The sequence below is a fragment of the Brachyistius frenatus genome, unplaced genomic scaffold (assembly GCF_029030835.1).
Source record: "Brachyistius frenatus isolate BFR_SWC_R1_liver_20210118 unplaced genomic scaffold, ASM2903083v1 Contig_16, whole genome shotgun sequence".
Lineage (NCBI taxonomy): Eukaryota > Metazoa > Chordata > Actinopteri > Embiotocidae > Brachyistius > Brachyistius frenatus.
The window spans coordinates 1,683,617-1,708,748 of record NW_027210615.1 but is presented as its reverse complement, the minus strand read 5'-3'; the positions used below and the strand labels follow the sequence as shown (position 1 = coordinate 1,708,748).

At 40.8% G+C, this 25,132-nt stretch overlaps 1 protein-coding gene across 2 annotated transcripts; it reads left to right on the top strand.

Moving 5' to 3' along the window:
- The first annotated feature begins 1,255 nt into the window (after positions 1-1,255).
- LOC138618287 (oxysterol-binding protein-related protein 2-like) lies at positions 1,256-24,246 on the top strand. 2 transcript variants are annotated; one of them, XM_069693923.1, is made up of 14 exons: positions 1,256-1,340; positions 11,114-11,467; positions 13,696-13,822; positions 14,652-14,727; positions 15,186-15,320; positions 15,930-16,027; positions 16,142-16,324; positions 16,477-16,584; positions 17,040-17,129; positions 17,570-17,690; positions 18,109-18,234; positions 18,611-18,734; positions 19,174-19,264; positions 20,183-24,246. In XM_069693923.1, exons 2-14 carry the CDS (start codon positions 11,431-11,433, stop codon positions 20,283-20,285), a joined length of 1,419 nt encoding a protein of 472 aa, XP_069550024.1. In that variant the 5' UTR covers positions 1,256-1,340; positions 11,114-11,430; the 3' UTR covers positions 20,286-24,246. The 2 variants fall into 2 exon arrangements, with proteins under 2 accessions (XP_069550024.1, XP_069550025.1); XM_069693924.1 differs by lacking the exon at positions 1,256-1,340 and adding an exon at positions 6,915-7,298.
- Positions 24,247-25,132: the final 886 nt, after the last annotated feature.

Here is a 25,132-nt window from a genome sequence, read left to right as displayed (position 1 = left end):
AAATTCTTCTTGAAGATTACATTCTATACAAGTTAATTTTGTATTCTATAAAAAAAAAGGCTTTTGTAGAAATACTATGTACTTGCTCTTGTTGTTCCTTAATTGAGATCAACTGTAAAATAGTGTGGGCTGTTCTATAATGTATTGAACCTTATACTTTGTAACTTCTATGTTTGCTTTATAAGTTCTTTCTGTTCTCGTTCACTCAAAATGACTGCCGACTGCTAATGCAAAACAGGTCAGCTTCTGTTCTGTAAATTGCAAATAAACAAACCTGAGATGCATGACTTCCTGTGGTTCTGATTATTTTTCTTTTCCTACAGGAAAGGCCTATGAGTTGCTAACAAATGTTTAGAGAACAATTGGAAAAGCTTTATTACACAAACAAATACAATCAAACTTTCATTGAAAATCCAGTCTGTGGGCGTACTGGAGATACTCTCAATGTACTGTACACCATGTGCCTAATTCTTTCTCATACCTGTGTTCTGCAGGCTGCCAGCTGTATGAAACATATCAGTAACTGACAAGCTCCATTATTGATGAGAGCGATAACACACTCTGACTGAGTTGATCATCTCATCTCATAAACAGGGCTTGAAATGAACACCAGCTATCCGAAGGCTTAATCTCATAATAGCTTTCAATCCGAAGTAAGTAAATTATTTGCTTTTTAAAGAGCAAATTCATGATCCATCTCAAGTTTTTCCTTTTCAGAAATAGCACCATAAAGTTGCAAAATGTTAAATACTCCCACAGAAATGCTGTCTTACATCATTTCAAGCAATAACTCAAGTGTCACTGTTTGCAGTCATCATCAAATTCAGTTGATCGTCTTAAGAGATATTGAGGGTATGTCTGAAATATGAAACTTCCAAGGTGTGGGGTTTAGTTACCACTTATGTTACACAATCAATGTTGACCCAACAAATGTGTTAAATAATTATTATCCTTAAAAGATATGTGTCGTGTGGCAAGAAACCAGACTTTATAGGCTATATCCTATGAAACACAACGTTGTTTTTTTTTAACCAAATATTGGTAACAAATCTATATTATTTTTTTGACTCTGTAATGGAAACTATTAAAAAATCGGAACAAAGTTGCAATTTAAAAATAATAACAACTTCAGTTTTTTTCCCAGCCATCGAGTTTGTATTTTTTTTATTGGTTAAGCGCTCTGCATGTGTTGCATCTGATTGGCTCCGGACCACGTCCATCATTCATCTAACGACGCCCCACACTGCCAGCGACTTCCGCTTCTGTGTCAAGCCTAAACACTAAATTCCTGCTTACCTCTCCGGTCTTGCCACAACAGTGAGCCTGCACACACCGCCGAGGTAAGACGGCAGACATTTCAGTGCCCTTTCTATGGTCTTTTGTTTCGTTTTCAGTTGTGCAAATTTTGCTGCGCCTTTTCGTGTTCAAAGCTAACTGTGCGAGTCAGCAACCTTTTTTTTTTTTTTTTTTTTTTTTTTTTAAAGTAGCCCGCCCGCTAACGTTAATGCTAGCTGTCAAAAAAAAAAAAAAAAAAAATCTCCCGGACCTCCTGTCGGCTTTGACGGGTGTGTTGGTGAGGACGAGTACACCCATTTATACAAAATAAAAATCACGGCTCTCGTTTGACGTCGTCGTTGGGTTTAGTGACGTTTTCATTTGGCAAACTACGTAAATTGCGAGAGTGTGCGCAGCTGTCCCGAGCACAGCTGAGATGTTCTCCACGTTCAATGAATGTCCCCCTGTCCGTCTGTCCCTCAGTCCCTCACCGTCTGACTGCAGACACGAAGCGGCGCATTGTCTTGGAGGGCTGGTGTACTGCAGGTCGTTGACCTACTGTCTGCTGTGACACAGCAGTGTGTTGATGTGGGGGACACTGGACACATCCCTCAGAGACAGACAGTAACTCCGCTCGTCCTCTGGAAGGGTTTTGACCACCAGTTGCGAACTTTGCGTTATTTAACCCAAAAAACAATGCAGACACATTGTTGTGTACATAAGGAACTGAAACTGAGTTATTGATCCACATAATCGGGTAAACGTTATTAGGACATTGGTTGCAAATGATTTTTTTATTTTTTTAAATTTTAGATTAGGTTGTCGATTATTTTCAAAGTCAACTGATTAGTTGTTTTGACTTTTAAAATGTCCAAAGCCCCGAGCTGCTGCCTAAAGTGTTTTGTGTTAAATATTCACATTTAACAAGTGTAGGAATCAACTCAAATTGTTTTATCGGTAGTAGATTAACGGAAACCGTCTTGATGACAATTTACGTAAAACATGTTTTGAATATGAAACATTTTGTTGTTTTTGTGATTTGTTGGTGATTATTGTGAAAGGTAAAGCTTAATTAGTTATTGATTAAAAATAGTGATTAATTTAAAAAAAAAGGTTAATTGTTCACCTATATAGTATTCGTAAAAATCCTCAATAATTTATTCCATAATTGCAACTATTTCATGGTAAAAAAAAAAAAAAAAAATTTTTTTATTTCAATAACATTTAAGGTTTTTCCCATCCTTGATGAAGTACACCTGACTTTAAAAAAAATTAAAAATGAAAAAAAAAATGCTATGCTTGAAATACAGTACAGGGTCCAAGAGACAGACACCTGCTGACTTTATTGTTACATAATGAGACACCAGACCTATCTCTCTCTCTCTCTCTGGTGTTACAGTCGCTGTCATTTCGTCATGTGTCTCCCTCCCTAAGGTGCCTTAATTACCCCCGTAGTTAGTTGCTATGGCGATGGTCTCCATTTGAAAGGGATGCACTGCTCTGTACCAGTGAGCTGCCTTCCTCCCAACAGAACAGCAGTGAGGCGGTTACGCAAAGATGTGACGTTGTGTTTGTCGATTTCAAGGTTGCCTAGTTAAGCGTTTATTTTATGAACACCTTAAGGGATATTTCCGATGTGTAATGGTGTTTTTGAGATGTCTGTGGTTCGAGTTAAGGAAATGGAGAAAGGAGATGTTGCGAGGCACGTCCTAAAGGCCGGGTTTCAACACTGTTGAGAGGAATGTCGTAGCAGTAGGACCAATGAACACCAAAGCAGCAGTCACGTGAACTACTTGTCAGTAGAGTTTTATTATTTTAAGCTGACATTTACTTTTCGGCTCATCTACCATTTACAGCTAGACATGAAATATAAAAAGGGCTGTGAGGTGCAGTCAATGTGGGAAACTAATTGCAGTACCTTTTTAATTTAAGTGTGTTTTGCTACTTGTTCAGTTTTTATTTTTATTTTGTCCATACTGTTCCATCAGGTACTGTGTGAAGCATTTAATATAAAGATGCTTAAAGGTTTACACTCACTTTTGCAAACACACTATTGATCTTTCTTTTTGTGTGTCTTATATCTACAGTGTGTTGCCCCATGGGGGATAAGCCAACGTTTGAGCTAATGCTACTCTAGGCAACCATCTAGGCAACAGAGAAACAATACAGAGTGTATAATTTATGACTGAGCAAGGGAGCCAATCAGGAGCCTCTCTTATACACCCCTATTGTATTGCTTTGCTCTGCTTTGATTGGCTCATAGTCATAGGGAATACAACTATAAGAAGAAGGCTGCTGCTGATGCACAATTATGTCAGAATACTGTCATGATTGACCAATATTGTTGTAATAAGTAATTCAATATTGAGCTATTACTGTTTTCCTGCAAGTATTTCTTAGCTTCTGTGCTTTGTCAGCACCGTATTAGCTCTATTTCTATGAGAACTTCATTTGAGGTTATCCACAGCAGTACTTTGGTAACTTTAAAACATTTTGATTTGGCATGTGTGTTGTTTTGCTGGTGTTCAGTACATGAAACTATAACATTTACATAAAATGGCTATAGTGTCATTTTTTCCCCCCTCTTTAGGTGTATTTTATAATTAGCCTTTGATTTAGATATGGGTGAAAACGATGTAGTTGTGCCACAGTTATTGCTGCAGCAAACAAATGATGTTTCATATCCTTGTACACTGATGGTGATGGCAAGCTCAAAAATCTGAACTCTGATGTTTTCCTTTTTAGTGACACCAGACAACTTTACTAGACAAAGTATTTTTTTCATCTTTGAGTCCAAGTGGACATTTGGGGCAACTTTTGAAGAAATTCCATCTGGGCATGTCTAAGATGTTGTATGTAAAAGAGTTGTATGGATTTCTGTACGGACATCCTGAAAACATAATGTCTCTGGCCACGGCTGTCGCGAAGGCATAAATATCCAGGTAAACCAGATTTTCCCGGCCGAACCAGCCACATACCCGCGCAGTTGTGAACAATGCTGATCACAAAACCTGCATTCGTGCGTGTGTTTTATATGAAGTCAATTAGGAGTGTCGCTGTGTTTATTTTAAAGGGTGGACGCATTAAAGAGGTTTCGAGGCAAGATGCTGAGCAGGCTTTGTATCGTGAAAGTGAACTCGCGTTGCAGGTATTGCTGGAACGTGCTGAGTCATACTAAGGTTGAATGCCAATTTGTGTGTGTGAAACTGTGTGCTCAGCATCCTGCACAGTGAGGTAGTGTTTTGTTCCCAGGGGCTTCACACTTTCAGTGTTTCTCATCATCCTACTGCTGCTTGTTCAACTGGTGGAACGATGTTTGTGTGAGCGTTTATATCAACTTGTGTTCCCTGGCTAATAGGCTATTTGCTAACTCAAGCTTAAGTGTAATGTATTAATAAACACATAAGCAGGGTTCCCACTGGTCAGGGAATTTCATGGAATATCGGAATTTTCTTTGGATGTTTACATTTTACTTGTCATTTATCATAACATAATGTTTTCTATGTAGTCCGTTTTTTTGTTTTGTTGTTTGTTTGTTTTTGCGCGTTATTTCAGGTGTTTCCGTATTTCATATTTGGTTTTATCCTGTCAGTCCATCAACATGTGGGAAGCACTCCAGTAAATATATACCTTTTCTTGTACCTGCTTAAGAAGGCAAACATGCCAGCAAAATGTAGATTTCAGGAGCTTCGGCTATCAAATCATGACTTCAACATGAGGTGATAAAATTCGACGACAGAAAAGCAAAATGTAAAGTTTGCAAAAATACTACCGATCTGTCAAATATGGGAGAGATAGCCCTGCGTAGCCACGCCAACATTCAGAAGTCAGCATGCTTCAAGTTTCTTGTAAAGGTGCTTAGGCCTAGTTGTGTGATCATAATTGCAAAGTAGGTTTAAGCAGTGAAAAGTTTTATACCAAAAGCGCCTGTGAGCTTGAACATTTATGGTCATTAAAGTCATGAAATGTCATCCTCTAGGTCAGTGAAAGTCAGATCATTTGAATGGGAGCCCTGCATAAGGAGGGCTCAGTCTGTTGTCAGGGTACAGTGACTCAAATCTTTGAATATATATATATTTCTAACCTTCTATTTCTTTGACTTTTAAGGTGCTCTGGTTAGGAATACCAGCTAAATAGTAGCCATGTTAATACCAATGTTGTGTGTTTGGGTGGGAGAGTGTTTATCTCTTGTGTGGTTCACTGCCTCTGTTGATGTGCTCACACGAGGCCAAATGACTGATGCCTTCTCGAGGCAGCATGAGTCTGAGCTCTTATCGTCTTCTTGTTTTACAGAGAGAGGGGATGAAAATGTTTTGTTTTCTCCATTATTTATCTCTGAAGTTTCCTCTCACAGCTTTATTCTCATTATTTCAGCTGCACCAGTGTGTGATTTAAGCTGATGAGCTGCAGTATATTGCTGTCCCACATTTTTTATTTTCATTCTGCTGAGCAGTCGGTAATGTGGGCAAGCAATGCAAGTCCTCCCTCTGCAGACCAGGATAGATGTTGTTCCTCCTTCTAAATCGCTCCAGTCAGTGGATGCACTCGACAAGGTTAGTCTTGTGATTGAAGTCGACCGAATTCGATTTCATACTTGTGGTCGTACTCTCATAAAAAGTCGTTTGTAGGCTATTGACCCTATAAACCCTCCGTTGGTCTTGTGATATGTACTTCCATTTCCTGACCCTCGGGCAGCTCTGGTGTGTCCCATTACAGATGATACATAGGAAGTTATGTTCTCAAGGAGCAGTGAGATAGAGCAGCTTTATTTAAATATTGCTTTGTTACATTTTGGACTAGTTGTTTCCTGCTTTTCAGACATTTTTTCCCACATTGTCAAGCAGTTTTTCTGGGCTGTAATACACAAAATCACTTAAAATCTTGGTTTTCTTTTTCAGTTTTTCCTGGTACTGTTTTTGTAATTCGATTGATTAGTTGTTTTTCCTACACCAGGTTTTTTCTGACAATAAAAGGACCATTGTACAGACCAGCTCGACTCACTTATTTGATAACTCTTGGCCTAAGACAGTCAGTCTAACACCAACTGATGTACGAAAAGCTGCAGCAGTGTTGATGTGACGTAGGAGCTCAAGATAATTACCGAACAGTCTTTCGGTATCCAGCCCTGTGTCAGAAACAATAAGAATAAAGTGGCAAAAACATCATCCAGCAACGTCTGAGCTAAATTCATGAACTTTATTTCTGTACAGTTGATTGCAGAAGCTGTCTTCCGGTGTTGCACTACTTCCCAGATAGAGAGGTGCTTGAAGGACAAGGCACCACTTCTGTGGGACACTGTTTTGGCTTTAGTTTATCTAGAACTGTGTCGACAGAGCAAACAACCCCCGTAACACTCACACCTCTATAACAACTCTGTCCTCAAAAGTCAACTCCTGGTCCACTATATCTTTACAGCACCCACAGCAAAACGCTGCCCCGTGTCCAACTCCCTCTTCACACAGCGGCCTGCCTGTGCTTCTCCTTCCCACTGCGCCCGCATCCTGCCGCCGCCTCTCAGACCAGCGGGACAAACTAAATCGTCTTTTTGTTGGTGATATTAAATGGTGCTGTGGTCCGTTTCACAGTTTCTCCTCTCAGTGTTCATCTTACTGTGTGCGTGTTAGTGTGTGAAATAGTTTCATGGTATCTGTTTCACAGGCTGCGGAGGTGTGTCACCACCCATGGAGGTTAAGTGTGTGTGTAAAGAGAAAGATAGAGGTGTGTGTGTGTGTGTGTGTGTGTGTGTGTGTGTGTGTGTGTGTGTGTGTGTGTGTGTGTGTGTGTGTGTGTGTGTGTGTGTGTGTGTGTGTGTGTGTGTGTGTGTGTGTGTGTGTGTCAGTGCAGCACTTCGTCTGGCACGGCAGCAGCTCTCATTTCTTAATGTCTTTCTCCTCGTCTCTCCGTCCGTCCATCTCAGTCCCTTTCTCTCCTTGTCCCTGTGGCTTCGGATGTTTTTGTCAGCCCTCGGAGGACTGCAGAGACAGAAGTGACTAGGCTTTTGAAGGGAACAGTCCCATCCATCGGTAGGTTTGTCTTAAAGGTTTTAAATAATTGGCAAAGAAAAGCAGCACTTATTCAAAACTGCACTTATGTCTTGTATTGTGGCATTTACATAAATGTTTTTTTTTCTTTCTGTTTGATCATTATCAGCTGTTAAAAGTCTTTTCAAAGGTTTCTTGTATGAAACACATTTTCTTTAAAAATTTGAACTTTTGTTTGAAAATCGTATTGTATTATCATAATGATAATTAACAAATGATGTAATTAAAGATGGACGATTGATGATATTTTGTGTTGTTCTGAACTGAAGCTATGGTACCGGGTCTATTACTTCTAACTTTAACAACACTTGCGTGGAACAAATGTGGATCAATCCTCATGCTGACTTTGTATCGGAGAAGCGGCCTCGTTTGTAGCGACATCTTTATGAGAATCTGGCTTTCATTTTAGGCAACAAAAAAAAACAAAGTTATTTAACAACTATTCCAAGTGATGAAGCATGTTATTTGATTTGCTCTTAATATTTACAAAGGAAAAAAATAGGTCAGACCAAAAGTGGATGAATTGAATTAACGAGTCCATGATGTAGTCTGTGATTTTTGTGGTCAACGAATTGTGTGCAGTACAACCACAGATAAAAGGAAAGTTGATATTATCGAGGTGAGGCTGCCTTAACCCCAAAACCTTTTCTCTACTGTCAGATACTTGTGTTTCTCTGTCTTTTGTCTACTTAATAGACTAAGGCCGCCTCAGGTTGGGGTTATTTGTGAAAGGCTATTGTCCAAGTATGGGAGAGTGTGGTTGAAGTGTGTGTATGGTGCCATGTCTGTCATGGTTATGCAACAGCTCACAGGCGTCTAGGACAGAGCGAGTGATATGCTCTGACAGCCTGTTGCAGCCAATCGGAGAGCTCTCTCGCTCCCTCTCTGTGTCTGTGGGTGTGTGAATCTATTCAATTCATCTGCAGAGTTATGGGATACAAAAGGGAATTCATTCATTCATTAGAGTAATTGAGATGAACTGTTTCGTCCAGATTGATTCCCAGTTATTGCACTCATTCTCAGGTCCCGTTTCTATTCAAGCATACAAACCTAATCATTGAGATCTTAATGCCGAATGTGCCTCCTGAACTGTGCTTCAAAGCTTTAAGGAGCAGAGACTGTTAAAGATCTCAGAAAGGCTGACTGCAGCCTGAGGGTAGTAGTTCAACCGGTGGTTGTTGTACTTTTCCTCAAGTGTTGCCTCATAATCAAAAGTAATGTTCTTATGATCTGAATAGTTTCTGTGAGCTCTTTTTCACAATGATGTTTTAAGTATGTCTGCTCTTAATTGGTTGGGAACGGAGCGTCATCTATGATGTGGTAATTCAGTGTTGTCCTGACTGCAGGCACTTTGTAAATTGCTGGCAACGTGATACCTCCTGTTGCGTAATACAAAATAGGAGTTGTCTTCTGGCTCTGAAACTTGATTTTGTCTCCTAACTGGAAGCAATATGTTATGAGATTGCGTTTAAATTGGCTTTAATACAGTCAGATCAATGTAAGGTGGTTACTGAGGGGTTCCCTGTTCGAGGAATTGTTACTAATAAATAATATTTTACAACGGAGGCAGACTGCCATACCATAAAACGTTGGATAAATTCTAGCCAGATTAATGATTTATAGTATTAATGCATCTCTAATTTAGAGGACATAGGGGACCTGACCTTTTAACAGTAGATGTATAATTAACTGTAATGTGTCCTGGTAAAATACATTACTGCAGGACCTGCAAGCCCACAGTTTTGTGTCGTCTGTTTAACAGAACAATGTCCGTTTTTGCATCAAATACTTTATTGATGACGGTCTCGGTCACCATAATGCCGCTCACTGTGTGGTTTTTCCAGCCTCACAGTCGTTACCCTCTTAGTGAGCCGCAGAGTAGATATTCATGCTGCCTGTTTTAAATCTAAAAAATGACAAGGTAGCTGCGTTATTGTTCTTGGTCTGAATGGATATTATCGGTCATGTGGACTAAGCGATAAGCAAAATGGTGAACTTGTAATAACTCATGCAAATCTGTCTTTCAGCCTTCTTAGCTCGATTCAAAGATGTACAGGAAGGCATAACTTGCGCTTGGTTTTCAGCTGTGTGGCAATGTGTTGACTCACACAGGTAACACAAGTCCAATTGTCACATTTTATATTATAGGGAGTTCCCTAGTTTGTGTGATTGTGAGGCCACAGGAAGTATCCAGCCTTGTCGTGTCGATCTCTTGGCTTGATATCATCTGCTGATAAGGACTCGATTCCCTTTTTAAATGGAATAGGTTTGTGTAAATGCTTGTAACGTAATAAGAAATGTAATTTTTTCATAGATTCCACAGGAGCCAATCTACTGTAACAGAAACGTGAGGGGTTGGACATTAAATTTGCTTTTTAGAACAGTTGAATACCAGCTTGTCATCTATTCTGTCCTCCTTATCGATTGAGGCCGAAGTTCATTTGTGTGCTGAGGGCGTTAACTACAGCTACTCTGGCAAAGGTAGAACCCATTGTTTGTGTCGAAAAAGACAGATAGCGGAAGGGAAGGAGAGAAAAAAACAGTTTTCTGTTTACATTCAGCATTTCACCCTCAGAATCAAACAGCTTTATGAAATCAGATGCATCTTTTGGGAGTTAATTGCACCGCAGGTATGTAAAGATTAACAGTAAGTATGTGCAGTGAGACTAACTTTCTGTATCACACATCAGAGCAGCTTGATTTAACCATTTTGAATGGAATAGCAGACGATGTTCAGTGATGTTGTTGAATAAATAGTTGTTCCATGAATTGTTTTTCAAATGCTACGTGGCTGTATTTAATGTCCTAGGCTACACTTAAAAACAGCTGAGAGGAAGGAGGTTCGTCTGAAAGCTCTGACGAGAAGGGAAACAATGGGAAGTTGTTCAGTAGGCTCGTGCGACAACAAACTGCACATTACAGGTTTATTATTCGGCATTCTGAAGGTCAGGACGAGCTCGAATCAGGCGAGGAAAAATCTGCTTTGACTCCTGCTTGAAGATGAAATAACTTATTGGATATCATATCTTGGCGTTAGGGGTGGTGAAAACTTTGTGATGGTGTCGAGCCAACTGGTCAGCTACTGCTACAAACAGTGAGTCAGTCTCTATGAAGGCTGTGTCATTTTAATGAAAATGTTCCATGCCTGATTTTCTTGTATGATGTATAATGAGGGTTATAGTACAGAGAAACGAGCCGTTAAAATGTCTCCATGAATGATGTTCTGTGACACTGAACAGTGTCGTAAAGTGTGTGTGTGTGTGTGTGTGGGGGGGGGGGGGGGGGCTGCAGCCCATCTCAGCTGATTTTGACTGCGGGGTGGACAGGACCCTGGACAGGTCGCCAGTCCATTACAGGGTTAAATGTTCGCTCTTGAAGGCTCATTTGTTCGGTTTGTTGCTCGGTGGTGTCCTGATTATGTAACTACTGGACTAGAAAACTCTCTGTTTGCACTCGTTGGGCCATGATAGACAAGACTGTTGCTCTGACAGACTGAACATATTTTCATGCAGGGTGCCTGGATAGCAGGGAATGGCCACTGGTATTTGTGTGCTGAAATCTGAAATCTTACAACTGTTGCATGTGGAGGTGCACTGTTGTTCTACATACGCAATCTTAGTTTTGTTTAGGAAGGTTCAAAGGTTCAAAATCACGGCCTGTATTGGACAGCCTGTTGTTCTGTTTCACACAGATGATGATGATGATGACGGCGACGATGGTGATGACAATGGCGATGATGATATTGATGTCTCCAACTCCAACTCAAGACTTTTTTTGTTTGTTTGTTGTCTCTACAGGTCACTAATTTATGTTGGTCAACACGGCTAAAGAAACTGAACCCTGAAATTAAATCAGCCGCCGTCTTGCTGATTGTGAACTAAGAGCTGATTGGCCCTGATCGGCATCTCCTGGTGCCACCTGTCAGCGTGAACCTGAGTTTGGGACACCATCTCAATATTGAAAGGAACATTGTGCTGTTGCCGTGGTGACGCTCCAGAGGGACCTTGATCGACAGGTCTCCCTCCAGAGGAAATCTGCGGGCCGCCACCAGAAGGAACATGTGCTAGAAGTTGAACATCTGTCCTAAACGAGTGGTCAGCTTTCACTCCAGAAGATGAGCAATGAGGATGAGTTCTTCGACGCCGTCACAGGTGGGTGTTTGTCTCCCTGTTTCCTTCCATTTATATCTTGATGTGGGGGCTTCTAGCAGTTTTGCAACGAGAGGCTGTCCGTCCTAATTAGATGGTCTGTTTTGGTCTTCGTCATAGAAGCATAATACCATCCACTGGAACCTAACCTGCCTCAGTCTGATGATTAGTTCAATAATTCAGAGGTCAGCTGTCTCATGGTAATAATGAGTAATGTCAACAACACATTGGAGACGGTGTGGTTCATGCTTCTGTTATTTGTATTATTGTTAACAAAAAATGAGAGTAATAGACACAACAAAAAGCAGTTAGTTAAATTTCACTGTGTTTCTAGATGATTTTGCTTCGTGTAGTTGTTCATCCACAATTTGAGATTTTTGGGAATTCCCCAGACTGTATAGGGACGAACTTTTTTTTTCGAGTGAAGTCCCTGAAGTTGAATGAGCTTCTGTGCAGCAGGTTGAGCTGCAGTGAATGCTGGGATATCATGAGATATAAAGAAATGAAGGAACACATTTGACTGTGGTAGAATCATTAGTGTGGCCTCTTGTGTACATCTATCACCTTGAGTGCCCTTGTTTGAAGGGCTGACGGGTTGAGAAGCAGTTTGTTGTTCTCTGTCAAAAATCAGTGATTTGTACCTTCATTATGGTGTATTAAGTCTTTTGCGTGTAATTGTTTCTTGGCAGATACGAACAAAAGAGTGCGTGTGAGCATGTGTGTGTCTCCGCCTGTCTTTGTGTCATTATTATGATCATCTTACTAATCGGAGACAGATGCAGAGCGGGGTGGATGCATTATTCATTTGTACACATGCACCGGGTCATCAGTCATCAGCATCAGGTGGCATCCAGCTTGACCTTCGCGTCCGTTTTATTTCCTTTATTGGCCTTCAAATTTGAGATAATAGGTGCTAACTAGGCTTTCATAAAATGCATCAATACTTTGCTGTAGGGTTACATTTTCACAAATGAATATTGATCTGTAAACTGTGCTTAAAAGTGTGCAGTGTTATGGACAAGAAGAATAACTTTGCTATTGGCCTGCTTCTAGGTTGTTTTATAGCAGCTATGGAGACGTGGAGGACATTTTTAAAATGCTGTCTATATTATAAATATATGGAGGTTTGGAAAGAGGATCTGGTGGCTCCGGCTGTGTGATTGGATGACACTTTTCCAGTGTCACAAAATGATGGGAGCTCAAACATATGTTTCTTATTATTACTTATTCTCAGTCTGAAAATATTTACTAATAATTACTGATACCAGTTGCAGATCTTTATTTAATAATGATGATATCAATTCTTGTTTTACCAAATTTCAGTAGCTTACCGTGTTCCTGCTGGGTTTGTGTTTGTTCAGTGAGTTTTCTGGGCCAGTAGTGCTCATTGGTTGGACTTGAAGGTTGATAAATGTGAAAGTTGGTTTCAGATCTTTTTTTTTTTCTGCCCAAAATAGTACACATGCTGCTGACTCATGTTTCTCCATCATCAACACCCGACAAAGCCCTTTTTGTGACATTGAAAACACACCTTTCACCTTTGACATAATCCTGACAGCTGAGTCAGCACGCCTGCTTGATGATTATCAACTGTTTGGTCTATTTTAAGCTGCTGTTAAGACTCCACCTCGGGTTCTCCCCATCTCCACCCTGCAGGGTTCACACACTGTGTGAGCATGTAAGGTGGATGGCTGCCATTGCTGCTGCAACATATTCACACAAACAAGTTTTACTGTCATTGGTCTGCTGATGTTAGTTTGTTTACCACAAATATAAATAAGACTGATCATCAACAACAACACAAATTCAAATATAACAGAATTAAATTATGTGGTTTTTGTGGCGAGAATATCTGTCGTGGTTTCGTACCTCCGCATGACAGTTTGTTGGCATTTTATAGTTAATTAGACTTGGGTATTTTGTTTTAATCTTGAAACTTTGGAGTTGTGATTATAAATTGGAAAAATGGAGAGGAGCTTTTAAAGTGTCGCACTGCTGTGTCAGTGAAGAAATTATTTTGGGGAAACGGCTTCAGACAGGAAGTTCTTGAATGGTGTGCAAACTTCTCAGAAGTCTGTGATGATCGAATGTTGCAAACAAAACACTAGTATTCAACCCAAAATCAAAGTCGGCCATTGAAACCCATTTGTGCCCTTTTAATCACATGACTGTTTACCGTATGTCTGCACAGCGGATTGACTTCATGATGTTCTCATTTTTTCCTCCCACAGGCTTGGATTCGGATGAGTCGTACGAGGGGGTGTCGGAGGCCAGCTTCAAAGATGCCCAAGTGTTTGACGGCAGCAGTCAGAAGAACAATGGATCAGTACTGCAGAAGAACGGCATCAAGAAACACAGGTACTGCTGCATTCCTGCACCACATTCCTACCTGGACGCAGCCTATTTGTAGGTTTGTAGCTGTATTGTGTCTCGTTTAGAAAGTGTTTGAATCTCCTCCCGAGGCTGGAGCACTGCTTGTAATGAATGGGGTTAAAAATCATCAAAAATCACAGTTGTTTACAAAATCCATTAACAACTACATTTTAAACGTGTCGTTCAGTTAATTACTGACATCAGTGTCTGTAGATAACTGAACGTTGCATTGCTTTGACAAGGAGATGGGTACACGGTAATAAAATGTCGGAATTTTGTCATAAAATCTTGATAGATTTGAGGATCTTTGTTTCTAGATGTTTCTAAATGGTTATGAAAGAGAAAAAACAGAGGAGCTGTTTTTACCGCTGTCAGTGAGGACTGACTTGGTTGATGCATACAAAAAAGTATTTTGCTTTTACTGACAATTAACTTTTATTTATTTCAGGGAGTTTATACAGAGTGGAAATAGGAAAGAGAAACATGAATCTCTTGTATTCTTGTAAACAGTTCTCTTTTCAGCATTCCTTTTTTAAAGATTATTTCTGGGGCATTTAAGGCCTTTATTAGCAATAGAGAGACAGGACATTTTTTGGGGGGAAGAGTAGAGGAGTCCGGCCAGCTATGAATCAAACTGAGGACGTGCTGCTCAGGGCAGGTTTTCTTATGCTCTCTTACCACTCGGCTATCAGACTATCTGTGTTTGGCATTTATTTTCTTCTTGTCGCATTTCTATATCTTCTGCTCCACCAACAGACCTGACACAGCAGACGATACCCTTATCTACAACTTTGTTCTTGCTTTTCATTTGCAGGACGTCTTTACCTTCACCCATGTTTTCCAGAAACACGGTCAGTGTCTGGAGTATCCTGAAGAAATGTATCGGACTGGTAAGAACACACACAGTGAATGACAGCCTTAACAACCCAACGGCAAACACAACGCTCAGATGGAAACTTCAGTGTTTCATGGGATCATTTTATGGCTTCTTGTAGAATACGTTCATACCGTACATATTTGTTTTCCCTCTTAGAGATTTGTGTGATTTTGATCAGACTTCTTTTTTCTTTAAAAAAAAAAAAATAAAAAAATTCTTAAAACAGCTTTCGAGAAGCTTCATGATGGTTTTATTATAGATTTGTATATAAAATAATAATAATATATAATGTATAATAAAATTACCTTTAGAACTATTATTCATAATATATTTTAGAAATGTAATAATGCGGGCAAGCAGTTTCTGATGCATTGGTTGGATTCAGAGGGATCAAGTCTGACAGCATCTAATAAATGATTGCATTCAACATATTCTGTCCGCCAGCGTTCAACGGTGTCCTGCTTTTCACAGGAACTGTCCAAGATCACGATGCCCATCGTGTTCAACGAGCCTCTGAGCTTCCTGCAGAGAATCACAGAGTACATGGAGCACACGTACCTCATCAACAGAGCCTGCTCGCTGTCCGACTCCATAGAACGCATGCAGGTCAGAGACGCACACGGACACGCTGGCTTTCTGTCACCTACAGCTCCACTGAGCATGCGATGTCCTCAAATCAATGAAGGGACTTCAGATAAATACACATCTCGCTCATTTTCAAGTTCACTTACTGCATATTTGTCTTTTTTGATAATGTGTCTCTTTGTGAAAAGTTTATTTATATATATTTATATATATATATATTATATATATATATTTATTCATATATATTTTTATTTTTTTAATATATAAACTACTGATAACATTCAATTTAGCTCTTACTATTTGGTGCACTTCATATCGTAAATAAATACACCCCCGCAAATAAATTCTTAGTATTTGCAGACTAAGTTTTTTTTGTTCACTAAGTATTAGAACAACCAGTAATCACTAAACAAACCCACAATGTATTCATCCAATTAAAAAATAACAATGAAAATACAAAGCAACCAATGAAACTAACAATGAAACTGAGCTGGATAGAAAAAAAAAAAAAAAAGCCTGAATACTCACTGAGTTGAACATGCACTAAATGAATAAAAGCTACTTGTTGTAGGTAAACACGCGCACGCACGCGCACACACACTAATTCGACCTGTAATTGTTTGTCTTCAGGCAGTAGCTGCTTTTGCTGTGTCAGCAGTTGCGTCTCAATGGGACAGAACTGGAAAACCCTTCAACCCTCTGCTGGGAGAGACCTATGAACTCACCAGGTACACGCACACGCACGCGCACGCACACGTACATGTTAGTTTTGACAGCCAACCTGTCTTAATTCATGTTGGTGTTACTTCATGGCCTCTCTTCTTCACCGCTGCCTTCTACAGAGAGGAGCAGTCTTTCCGGCTGGTATCCGAGCAGGTATCCCATCATCCTCCAGTCAGTGCCTTCCACGCAGAGAGCCTGGCCGGGGACTTCGTCTTCCACGGCTCCATCTACCCCAAACTCAAGTATTGGGGCAAGAGTGTTGAAGCAGAGCCTAAAGGGACAATCACACTAGAACTGCTCAAGTGAGTCATTGAACATTTTTGTTTGTTTTTATCGAAACATTTTAAGCCAAAATGAGTTCATATTTTTTTCTCCTCCTTTCCTCCCTTATATTCTACCCCTTTCTCTACCTTCATCCGTACTCTCTGCCTTCTCCTCTGCTCCTCTCCTCCAGGTACAACGAGGCGTACACATGGAGTAACCCTTACTGCTGTGTACACAACATCATCCTGGGCAAACTATGGATAGAGCAGTATGGCACGGTGGAAATAGTCAATCACAGGTATGTAAATCCACAGAAGGAGCTGAACTACACCCGCGTTCAAACAAAGCCGACATACGTTGCCCACAGAGCTGTTCAGCACTCCTGCCACACCGTTTACTCTGTGACTGCAGCTTGTTTACTCTCTGTGTAGCGTTTCAGGCAAACAACCACCCTTTTAGCCTTTATTTATCCAGGGAAGCGCTGCAAGCTCCATTTGTGCCACGCTTCATGTAATGTTCACACAGTTGCACAGATTTATGGCAGGAGCTGTGGAGCCGACGCACACCGTTTACTGTTGCAATGAGACACCATGTTTGTTTTATGGCGTCACTGCATAATCTGTATTAAAACCAAAAAAAGAATCCACATCCAAGAATTATCATTTAATTGAACTCTCAGTCGGTTCAATGTGATTCACAAAAAACGTGGGGAGATGTTAACTAGTTCTTCTTCTCTCCTTGTTTCTCCTGCAGCACCGGAGACAAGTGTGTGTTGAATTTCAAGCCTTGTGGGATGTTTGGCAAAGAGCTGCATAAAGTGGAGGGATACATCCAAGACAAGAGGTTAGAGGTCACCTTTATATTGTTACTTACAGCATGAGTCTTGTTTTTCTTTGCATTTAAACTTTCAAAAGTTGTCGCACTCATTTTGTTCTTAATTTCCCTTCTGATTTTACTTTTACTTTCTCTTCTCCATTTCTAAAACGTTTTACTTGTTCCTTTTCTGTCTCATCTCCATTGTGCTTCTCTTCTTCTCCTCCCTCTCTTTATCTATGCATCTTTGTTCCTTAATCTTGTTCTTCTTTTTTTGTTTTGGTCTGCCTTTTGTCCTTTCTGTAATTGTTCTTCACCACACTCTTTCCCAATTCATCACCTTTTGTCTCATCCTTCCTCCCCCCTCCCTCTGGTTGCCTCATGTTGCCCTTCTTTCCCCCCATCCTTCTTCTACTTCTTCTTCTTCTTCCTCCTCTTTTTTTTCTTCTTCTACCATCTGTTGTGTCCAGTAAAAAGAAGCTCTGCGTCATCTACGGGAAGTGGACGGAGTGCATGTGGAGTGTGGACCCTCAGTCCTACGAGGCCCACAAGAAGTCCGAGAAGAAAGGGGAAAACAAAAAGCATAAAAATGTGAGAACTTAACTTTACATATAAAGACAGTATTTTATTGCCTTTATTGCCTTTATTACACTCTGATTGCTATGGAGTTGTTTTCCATCACCGCTTTCTAATGACTTTGGGGGTTAGTCCCATTTATTTCCCTTCTGTCCTGATTGCCTGTTGGTGTCCACAGCGTACTGTGTGGTCTCATCCAGGTAAACCAACAGGCTTGTGTAGATCGGTGCTCAGGTTTTTAGCCGCTCCGCTTTAGTCTCCTCATTTATTTTCAATAGCTGCAAAACGCATGTAGCTCTAACTGTGATTATAGATGGTAACTGTATGTAGCTACAGGATTTCCACAGTGATGTAAGATGCAACGTGCCCCTAAATATTTTAGTTTTCATCTTTTCAATACACCAGTAGTTACAACGAGACGTGTCCTTTCCAGGAGGAGCTTGAGGGAGCGGAGAACGACGACGCAGACGACATGCCCGAAGTCCAAGAGACCGTGTCTGTTGTACCAGGAAGCACTCTGTTGTGGAGGATAGACTCCAGACCGGCACACTCTGCTACAGTATGAAGATAAATCACACACGCGCACACACACTGGTGCAAATCCTGCGAGTCCCACTTGACATTATGCCGCCCTGATTAAACACTCATCACATCCAGAAAACCTACAAACATGAAGTCCGTTAGACAAACACGCAGTTAATAGGCTGCTGTCGTCAGTGGATTTACACAACATAATGTTGATACTTGAGTTTAAGTGTGGCTGAATTAAGAGGACATTTACACACACACACACACACACACACACACACACACACACACACACACACACACACACACACACACACACACACACACACACACACACACACACACACACACGCGCGCCCCCTCTCACCCACTCAGCAGGCTTTTTACCATTTCTCACCCTCCCTCAGATGTACAACTTCACAAACTTCGCGATGTCCCTGAATGAGCTGGAGCCGGGCATGGAGGCCATCATGGCCCCCACCGACTGTCGCTTCAGACCCGACATCAGAGCCATGGAGGCTGGCAACATTGGTAATTTGATTTCAAAGTCTTATCAGAGTCTCTGTTTACCTGAACATTTAGTGTGTTGTTTACCAGCAGTGTCCTGCAAAATACTTTTCTAAACTGTAACTACAATCAGAAGTTGCAGCTAATATCTAGAAAATTTTCTCAGTAACAGGCAAAAAAACAGAAACACCTCACTATGATGCCGCATCAAAATATGTGCCCGCAAAAATGTCTTGAATGATTTTGAATGGGATTCAATTAATAGGTAATAATCAGACATTGCTGCCACCTGCTGGATGTTTGTGTCTTTGTGAACTAAGTGAGTCATTTAAAGGTTTAAAGGAAGATTAAAACAACTTTAATATCCTGAAATAAAAACTGTATTTTAGCACAGTCTCTTTGCCTTGATCCACAGATAGTTCAAATTTCAGATCTGTTGACTTTTTTTGTTCTTCCCCTGCAGATGAAGCCAGTAAGGAGAAGGAGAGACTGGAGGTGAAACAGAGAGCAGCCAGGAAGGAGAGAGCCAAGAGTGGTGATGAGTGGTCTACCAGGTAGCAAGCACACCATCACACATGCAGCCCAACAATCGGTGCCGTCCAGCATTTACGACAATTCATTTAGACATACAACATTTTTACTGACCAGCACGATGAAAGCTTTTAAATAAGAGGTGAAGAAACACCAACAACCTGTTGGACTTTTATATTAACTTTGATCAAAGGTAGGTCTCCTTCAAAGAGACAACTTTTGGTTTGAAGTGTCAGTAAAAAGAAATGAACAGTGAAACTCACTTTTACTCTCGTTGCTCTTTTGAAAAAGCAGTCCAATGTATATTTGTCAACTTATTTGACCTGTATTTGTAGAGAGAGGCTTGTCCCACAAGCATTTCTTTTTTGATGGTGAAGTTACAGAGGGCTACCAGAGGTTTTTTTTTCAGGTGGCGTTGCAGATTATTTGTTGAAACTGATGCACAGACGGTGAAATGGGAAGAGAATAAAACACTAATATTCCCAGTTTTGGGTTGATGTGAAACTCTGCAAACCCAGATACAATTCTTCCCTCCTCTCCTTCTTCAAGTCGTCGTCGTCGTCTTCTTTTTTTTTTGTCAATATTAAAATATTTTTAAGAAATTTGAACAAATAATAATGCCAACAACATTTCCTGTTGGATTTCTTGATACGTTTCATCCCCAATTTGTGACAGTGTTACATAAAATAATAATAATAATAATAATAATAACAACTGTATGAATAAAATAAAATTCATAATCGGTGTAAATTAAGCAAGAAAATCTCTCAAAAATCAAACGGAGACTTTAGAAAATATTTAAAGAGATTCCACAATTTAAAGGATAAATATCTAAAGTAACACAAACAAACAATTGCAAGTTTTTGATAAATAAGAATACCAACAGAAATATAAAGTCTTGTTAAATCTCTGCAGAGTTGTAATCGGTCTTTGTCTTGTAGGTGGTTCCAGATGGGCACCAACCCGTACACCGGCTCCCAGGATTGGATCTACAGCGGTGGATACTTCAATAGGAACTACCAAGGCCTGCCTGATATCTACTGAAAGCCTGCTAGCCTTCATCCTCCTCCTCCTCTTCTTCCTCGTCTGTAACCCGCAATGACCCGCCTGTCATGAACTGGAGAGAAATGATAAGAACACGCGTACACGCCTTTACTCCCACCTTCGTCATCCTCATCCTCTTTAAACGGACCGACGCCCAGCACAGATCGGAAAGAAGCCAAACGCTCGTCACTCGGCGTCAACAGGCTTCAGTAAAGGTGTTTTTTTTGTTGTTGTTGTTTTTTTCCACATGAAAGCGATCTACAACCTTCACATCAGTCATAAACTTCTTCAAGCATCTTGTCTGATTCCCCCAGAGAACAGCCAGCTACCGTCTCTCTGCCCCGCCATCGTTTAGAGCACAATAACCATCTTCTTCGACCATCCCAGCGGCAGAGAGTCGGTAACGGTTAACAGACTCGCAGGTCCACTCTGAATGTTTAACCACTTTACAATCAAGTTCTCTGAGGAACTGCTGGCCACGCCTCTGGACAATTTAAAAACAGTCACACACGTGTCATAAATGAATAAGTGTGAGTAACGCCGACGTTATAACTAAGATGTAATAATCACATCGGTAGATTGACGGACATCAAGTCAGCGGAGGATATCGGGGATGTGAAAGCTCCTGTGACTGAAGAATGATACCGAGCGTGCTCTTTCTTTTTCTTTTCTTTTTTTTTTCCTTTTGAAAACTTTTAAAGACACTCAAAATAAACGTCGGTAACATATAACTCTTTAAGGTACAACTTTATACGCACTTACTGTCAGTTCAGTTGGTCAAGACAAATCAAATGCAAGCATGAGCGCACTGCTGCCTGCGTGTCCCTAAATAATTTAGTGTCCGCTCTTACTTTCCTGTGAACCTTCCAGTCGAGGTGCAGGGAATAAATCACACACAACCACTAAAAGAACAACAGATGTTTCCTCGACAGCAGAGCAGAATGTGTCAACCTGGGATCAGAAAAGAAATATGTTCCCTGTACTTGGAACCAGATGAATGAATGCAGCACAGGTCTAAACGAACCCCGTCGCTCGATTCTCAGCCTGTTCAGCTTCATAAAAGAAAAAGTAGAGACCTCCGACCTTTGACCCACATAGAAGCCGAATGTTTCCGATCAGCCTGGAGAAGTGTCTCTCTGTGCTGGCTGCCGAGTCCGAGCTGAGGTTCACTGTTGTTCAAAGAGGCTTCACACAAGTGCAGAACATTTTTATTTGATCCTTTCTTATCTCTACAAGGCTGAAGATCGATCACGGTCGATCCAAATGTTGAAGCCCGTTTGTGTTCACAAACAGAAGTCGGGGTTTAGCAGCTGAGCCCTCAGATTTAAGTTAGCCGTCACCTTGACCAACAACACGAGCCTGCTGACGGAAAACAAATCGGGACAAAATAGAAATCCGATTTTTTTTTTTTTTCTTTCTTTGTAACAAGTGAGATAAAACAAACATTCTGCGCCTGCTTCTGCATGTAAATGTGATCCTGGACGACGACGTTCCCTCCCACGTAGTTAGAAGTCATTCTTCAGCGGTTTTGACTTTTTAAAAGGGATATTTAAAAGCCAGATTCAACACAACCTCCGTCTGTGATCAACTGCGGGTGGGTTCGCTGTGTGACGAAGAATTAGAAAATATGAACCTTATGTTATTATTTATCTCACTGTCATCATAGTATGAGGTAAAGAAGAAAACATTATTCATGTCAGTGTAGTGTAACGTAGCCGTAGATATTCTGCTCTGTGGGGAGATCGGACGGATGGATTAGTGAACGGGCCTCTCAGGCTCGGGGTCAGGAGGTCAGGAGGTCAGGAGGTCAGGGGGTCACTGGCTGTCACCTGCAAAATGTCACTCTAACAACTTCAGACCAACACGAAAGAATAGAGAAGCTAGCAGCCCACAGTGACATAAAACAATCAGAGAAAAGACTGTAAATGAGACGTAAATGACCACAAACTACAGCGTTTGTAGTCTTCAGTGTCTCTCCACATTCCTGTACACTCGTCTGTGCCCGGTGGGGTTCATCGTCTCATCCGCGTGTTCGTTGGAGCATCGCCTTTTTGTTCTTGTGGTAAAATGGATCAGCACATCAAACATCGCATTCACAATTTACTGAAAAGAAAGAAGAAAAAAAAAGCTCGAATTTCTGGAATGAATGTTGGCACAAACATTCGGTAGACCGGGGAAGGACTGGTGAGAGCGCCCCCTGCTGGTAGAGGTCGAGTATTTTGGAGCCTCATGTACAGACTTGGGCAGTTTTCGTCCTCCCCACATTTTTCGAATAATGCGAAGATCGCCACCAAAAAGACGAGTGACAACATTCGGACTCCATGTTGTTCCATGTTCCATCAAATAATCATTTAATTCCTGCTGAGCACGTTTTCATTCGGTCTTAGGAGATGAAGATCAGACAGGAATGGATGATGGATGTGAGAGATGCTACTTTCAGTTTATGAAATATTAGTGTTGATTTAGGTTTTTTTTTTTTGCTAAAATTATGTTTTCAAAATAAAAGCTCTTAAACATTGCACTACCTAGAAACGGAAACGATTTTCATAAATGTATAATGCAGAAGTTACAACCCTCAAATCTGCCGATTATCTCCACCAGATCTCATTTTACCTTCAGACCTGTTTGCATTGTAATTCTCCTCCAGTTTGCTTTGCCTCAAATAACACGGCGTGACAAATCGAACCTGCCGAGGTCAAACCCTCACCAGTACCTGTGAGTTTCTTTGATGCTCCAAAATCTTTATTTTCCTGCATTTGGTTTCGCTGCTGTTTGAAATCTTGTTTCCATCAGTGCATTTAGGGGTTTCATTTGTAAAACCGAGTCTATGCAACTTTCACACCTCGACATGAGCAGCACCTGTTTGACCTGATATTGTACAGACGCTTTACATTCCCTGAGTAACGCACACACACACACACACACACACACACACACACACACACACACACACACACACACACACACACACACACACACACACACACACACACACACACACACACACACACACACACACACGTCTTCAGCTCCTCAGCTTCAATAGTCAGATATATCTCTTAATATTGACTTTGCCTTAGTTATATTCCAAATTACTGAAAAAGATCACATCCCGTTGAACTACTTGTTGTCACAGTTTAACTTTTTGTTTGTGTCCGTTTTAATGCTTAGTGCCTGGTTTCCCAATTTCCTGCCCCCCCCCTCCTTTTTTTTTTTTTTCTTTTCTTGTTTTATTAATGTGTATTATTTATGATTGAGGTTTTATGAAAGAATTGTTGATTTTTTTTTTTTTTTTTTGCTTATGGAGCTTACTTAAACATGAATCTGAACAGGTTTTTTTTGGTGTTTGTTTTAGAGGACCAGAGTGTCTGATCAGGGCTTGAACTAAACAACGTTCACCAGCTGAAAATCCCAATTTAGTTTGGTGTCGTTAAAAAGCTCTTCTACAAACACTACTCAAACGCTGGCTATAAATGAATTCAGCAGTCTTTGTTATTTTTGACTGTGGAGTCATTTAGCTGTTAAAATGGTCCAAAGCGGCTTTTAAACAAATGAAACGGTCCCATTCTTTAGAGCTGATTCAGCCTCTCGTACGCCACTGACGCTCCGTCCTCTGACTACTTGTAGGTTTTCTGTTGCTTTGAGTTTCAATTCTTTCAATGAAACATGTCTTCTGTTGAATTTGATTTCCCTCGGACTGTTTCGCGGTTGTCCATGTTGTTCTGTATATTTGTGTACAAGCGTTGCACAGAGGTAATCACACGCAAAATGGGGTATTATTTTGTGCAATTGATTTATTTTTATAGTATTTAAACCTTTTTTGTTGTTGTTTTTTGGACATTGTATCATGTTTTATTTTGAGGTCGGGGGGCTGTAAAGGGTCGAATCCATACCGTGGACACCTTGGTAGATTAATGAATGGGCGAAATGTCTACTAATAAAATCCTAATTTCACTTTTGACCACGTCTCCTTTTTTTTTTTTTATATATGAAATTGACACTAATTAGCGTCGTGTTGCTGTGCAGTGGTTAGCACTGTCGCCTCAGCGAGAAGGTTGTGGGTTCGAGCCCCGGCAGGGGCTTGGTTCGAACTTGGTCGGGGCGCGGGCCTTTCTGTGTGGACTTTACGTGTTCTCCTCATGCCTGCGAGGGTTCTCTCCGGGTACTCCGGCTTCCTCCCGACATCCAATCACATGCGTGTCGGGTTAATTGGTGATTCTAAATTGCCTGTCGGTGTTAATGCGGGTGTATGTCCGTTTCCGTCCGTCTTTCTGTGTTGGCCTGGCGACCCGTCAGCTGCGATCAGCTCCAGTGACCCTGTTCAGGATAGAGCGGGTACAGATAATGGATGGATGACACCATTGAAACGGTATCATACGAACATAAACGGTAGATTAAAGAGATAATATCGGGGTTTTTTTCAAAGTTTGTGTTGACGATGTCATTTAAGAGGGATGATTGGTAACTCAATCAGAAGCGCAGAAGGGAGACCTTCAAGTCGTAGGGCACCGTCTTTGTCGTCCAGTTCTCATTCATACATCGACGGTAAGACATGCTGGTTGAACCTCCAAAACAGAACCAGCATTAATACATCTTTGCTTTTGCTGCTATCAAGTGACAAAATGGGCGTGTTGAAAAACGTCTATGGGGAAAATAAGTCCAATTTAAACGACGCTACGGTAGAGCTTTATCTCATTCGGGAACTTCTGTTAGTACACTTGCTTGGATAGTCAACAGTGCAGTGTTTGCCTAAATCACACTGACATTCTTCACCGACAGGAAATGACTGTAACATTCAGAGGCATCACCTGCAACCATATCCGCGGGTTCATATTGATCATGTGACT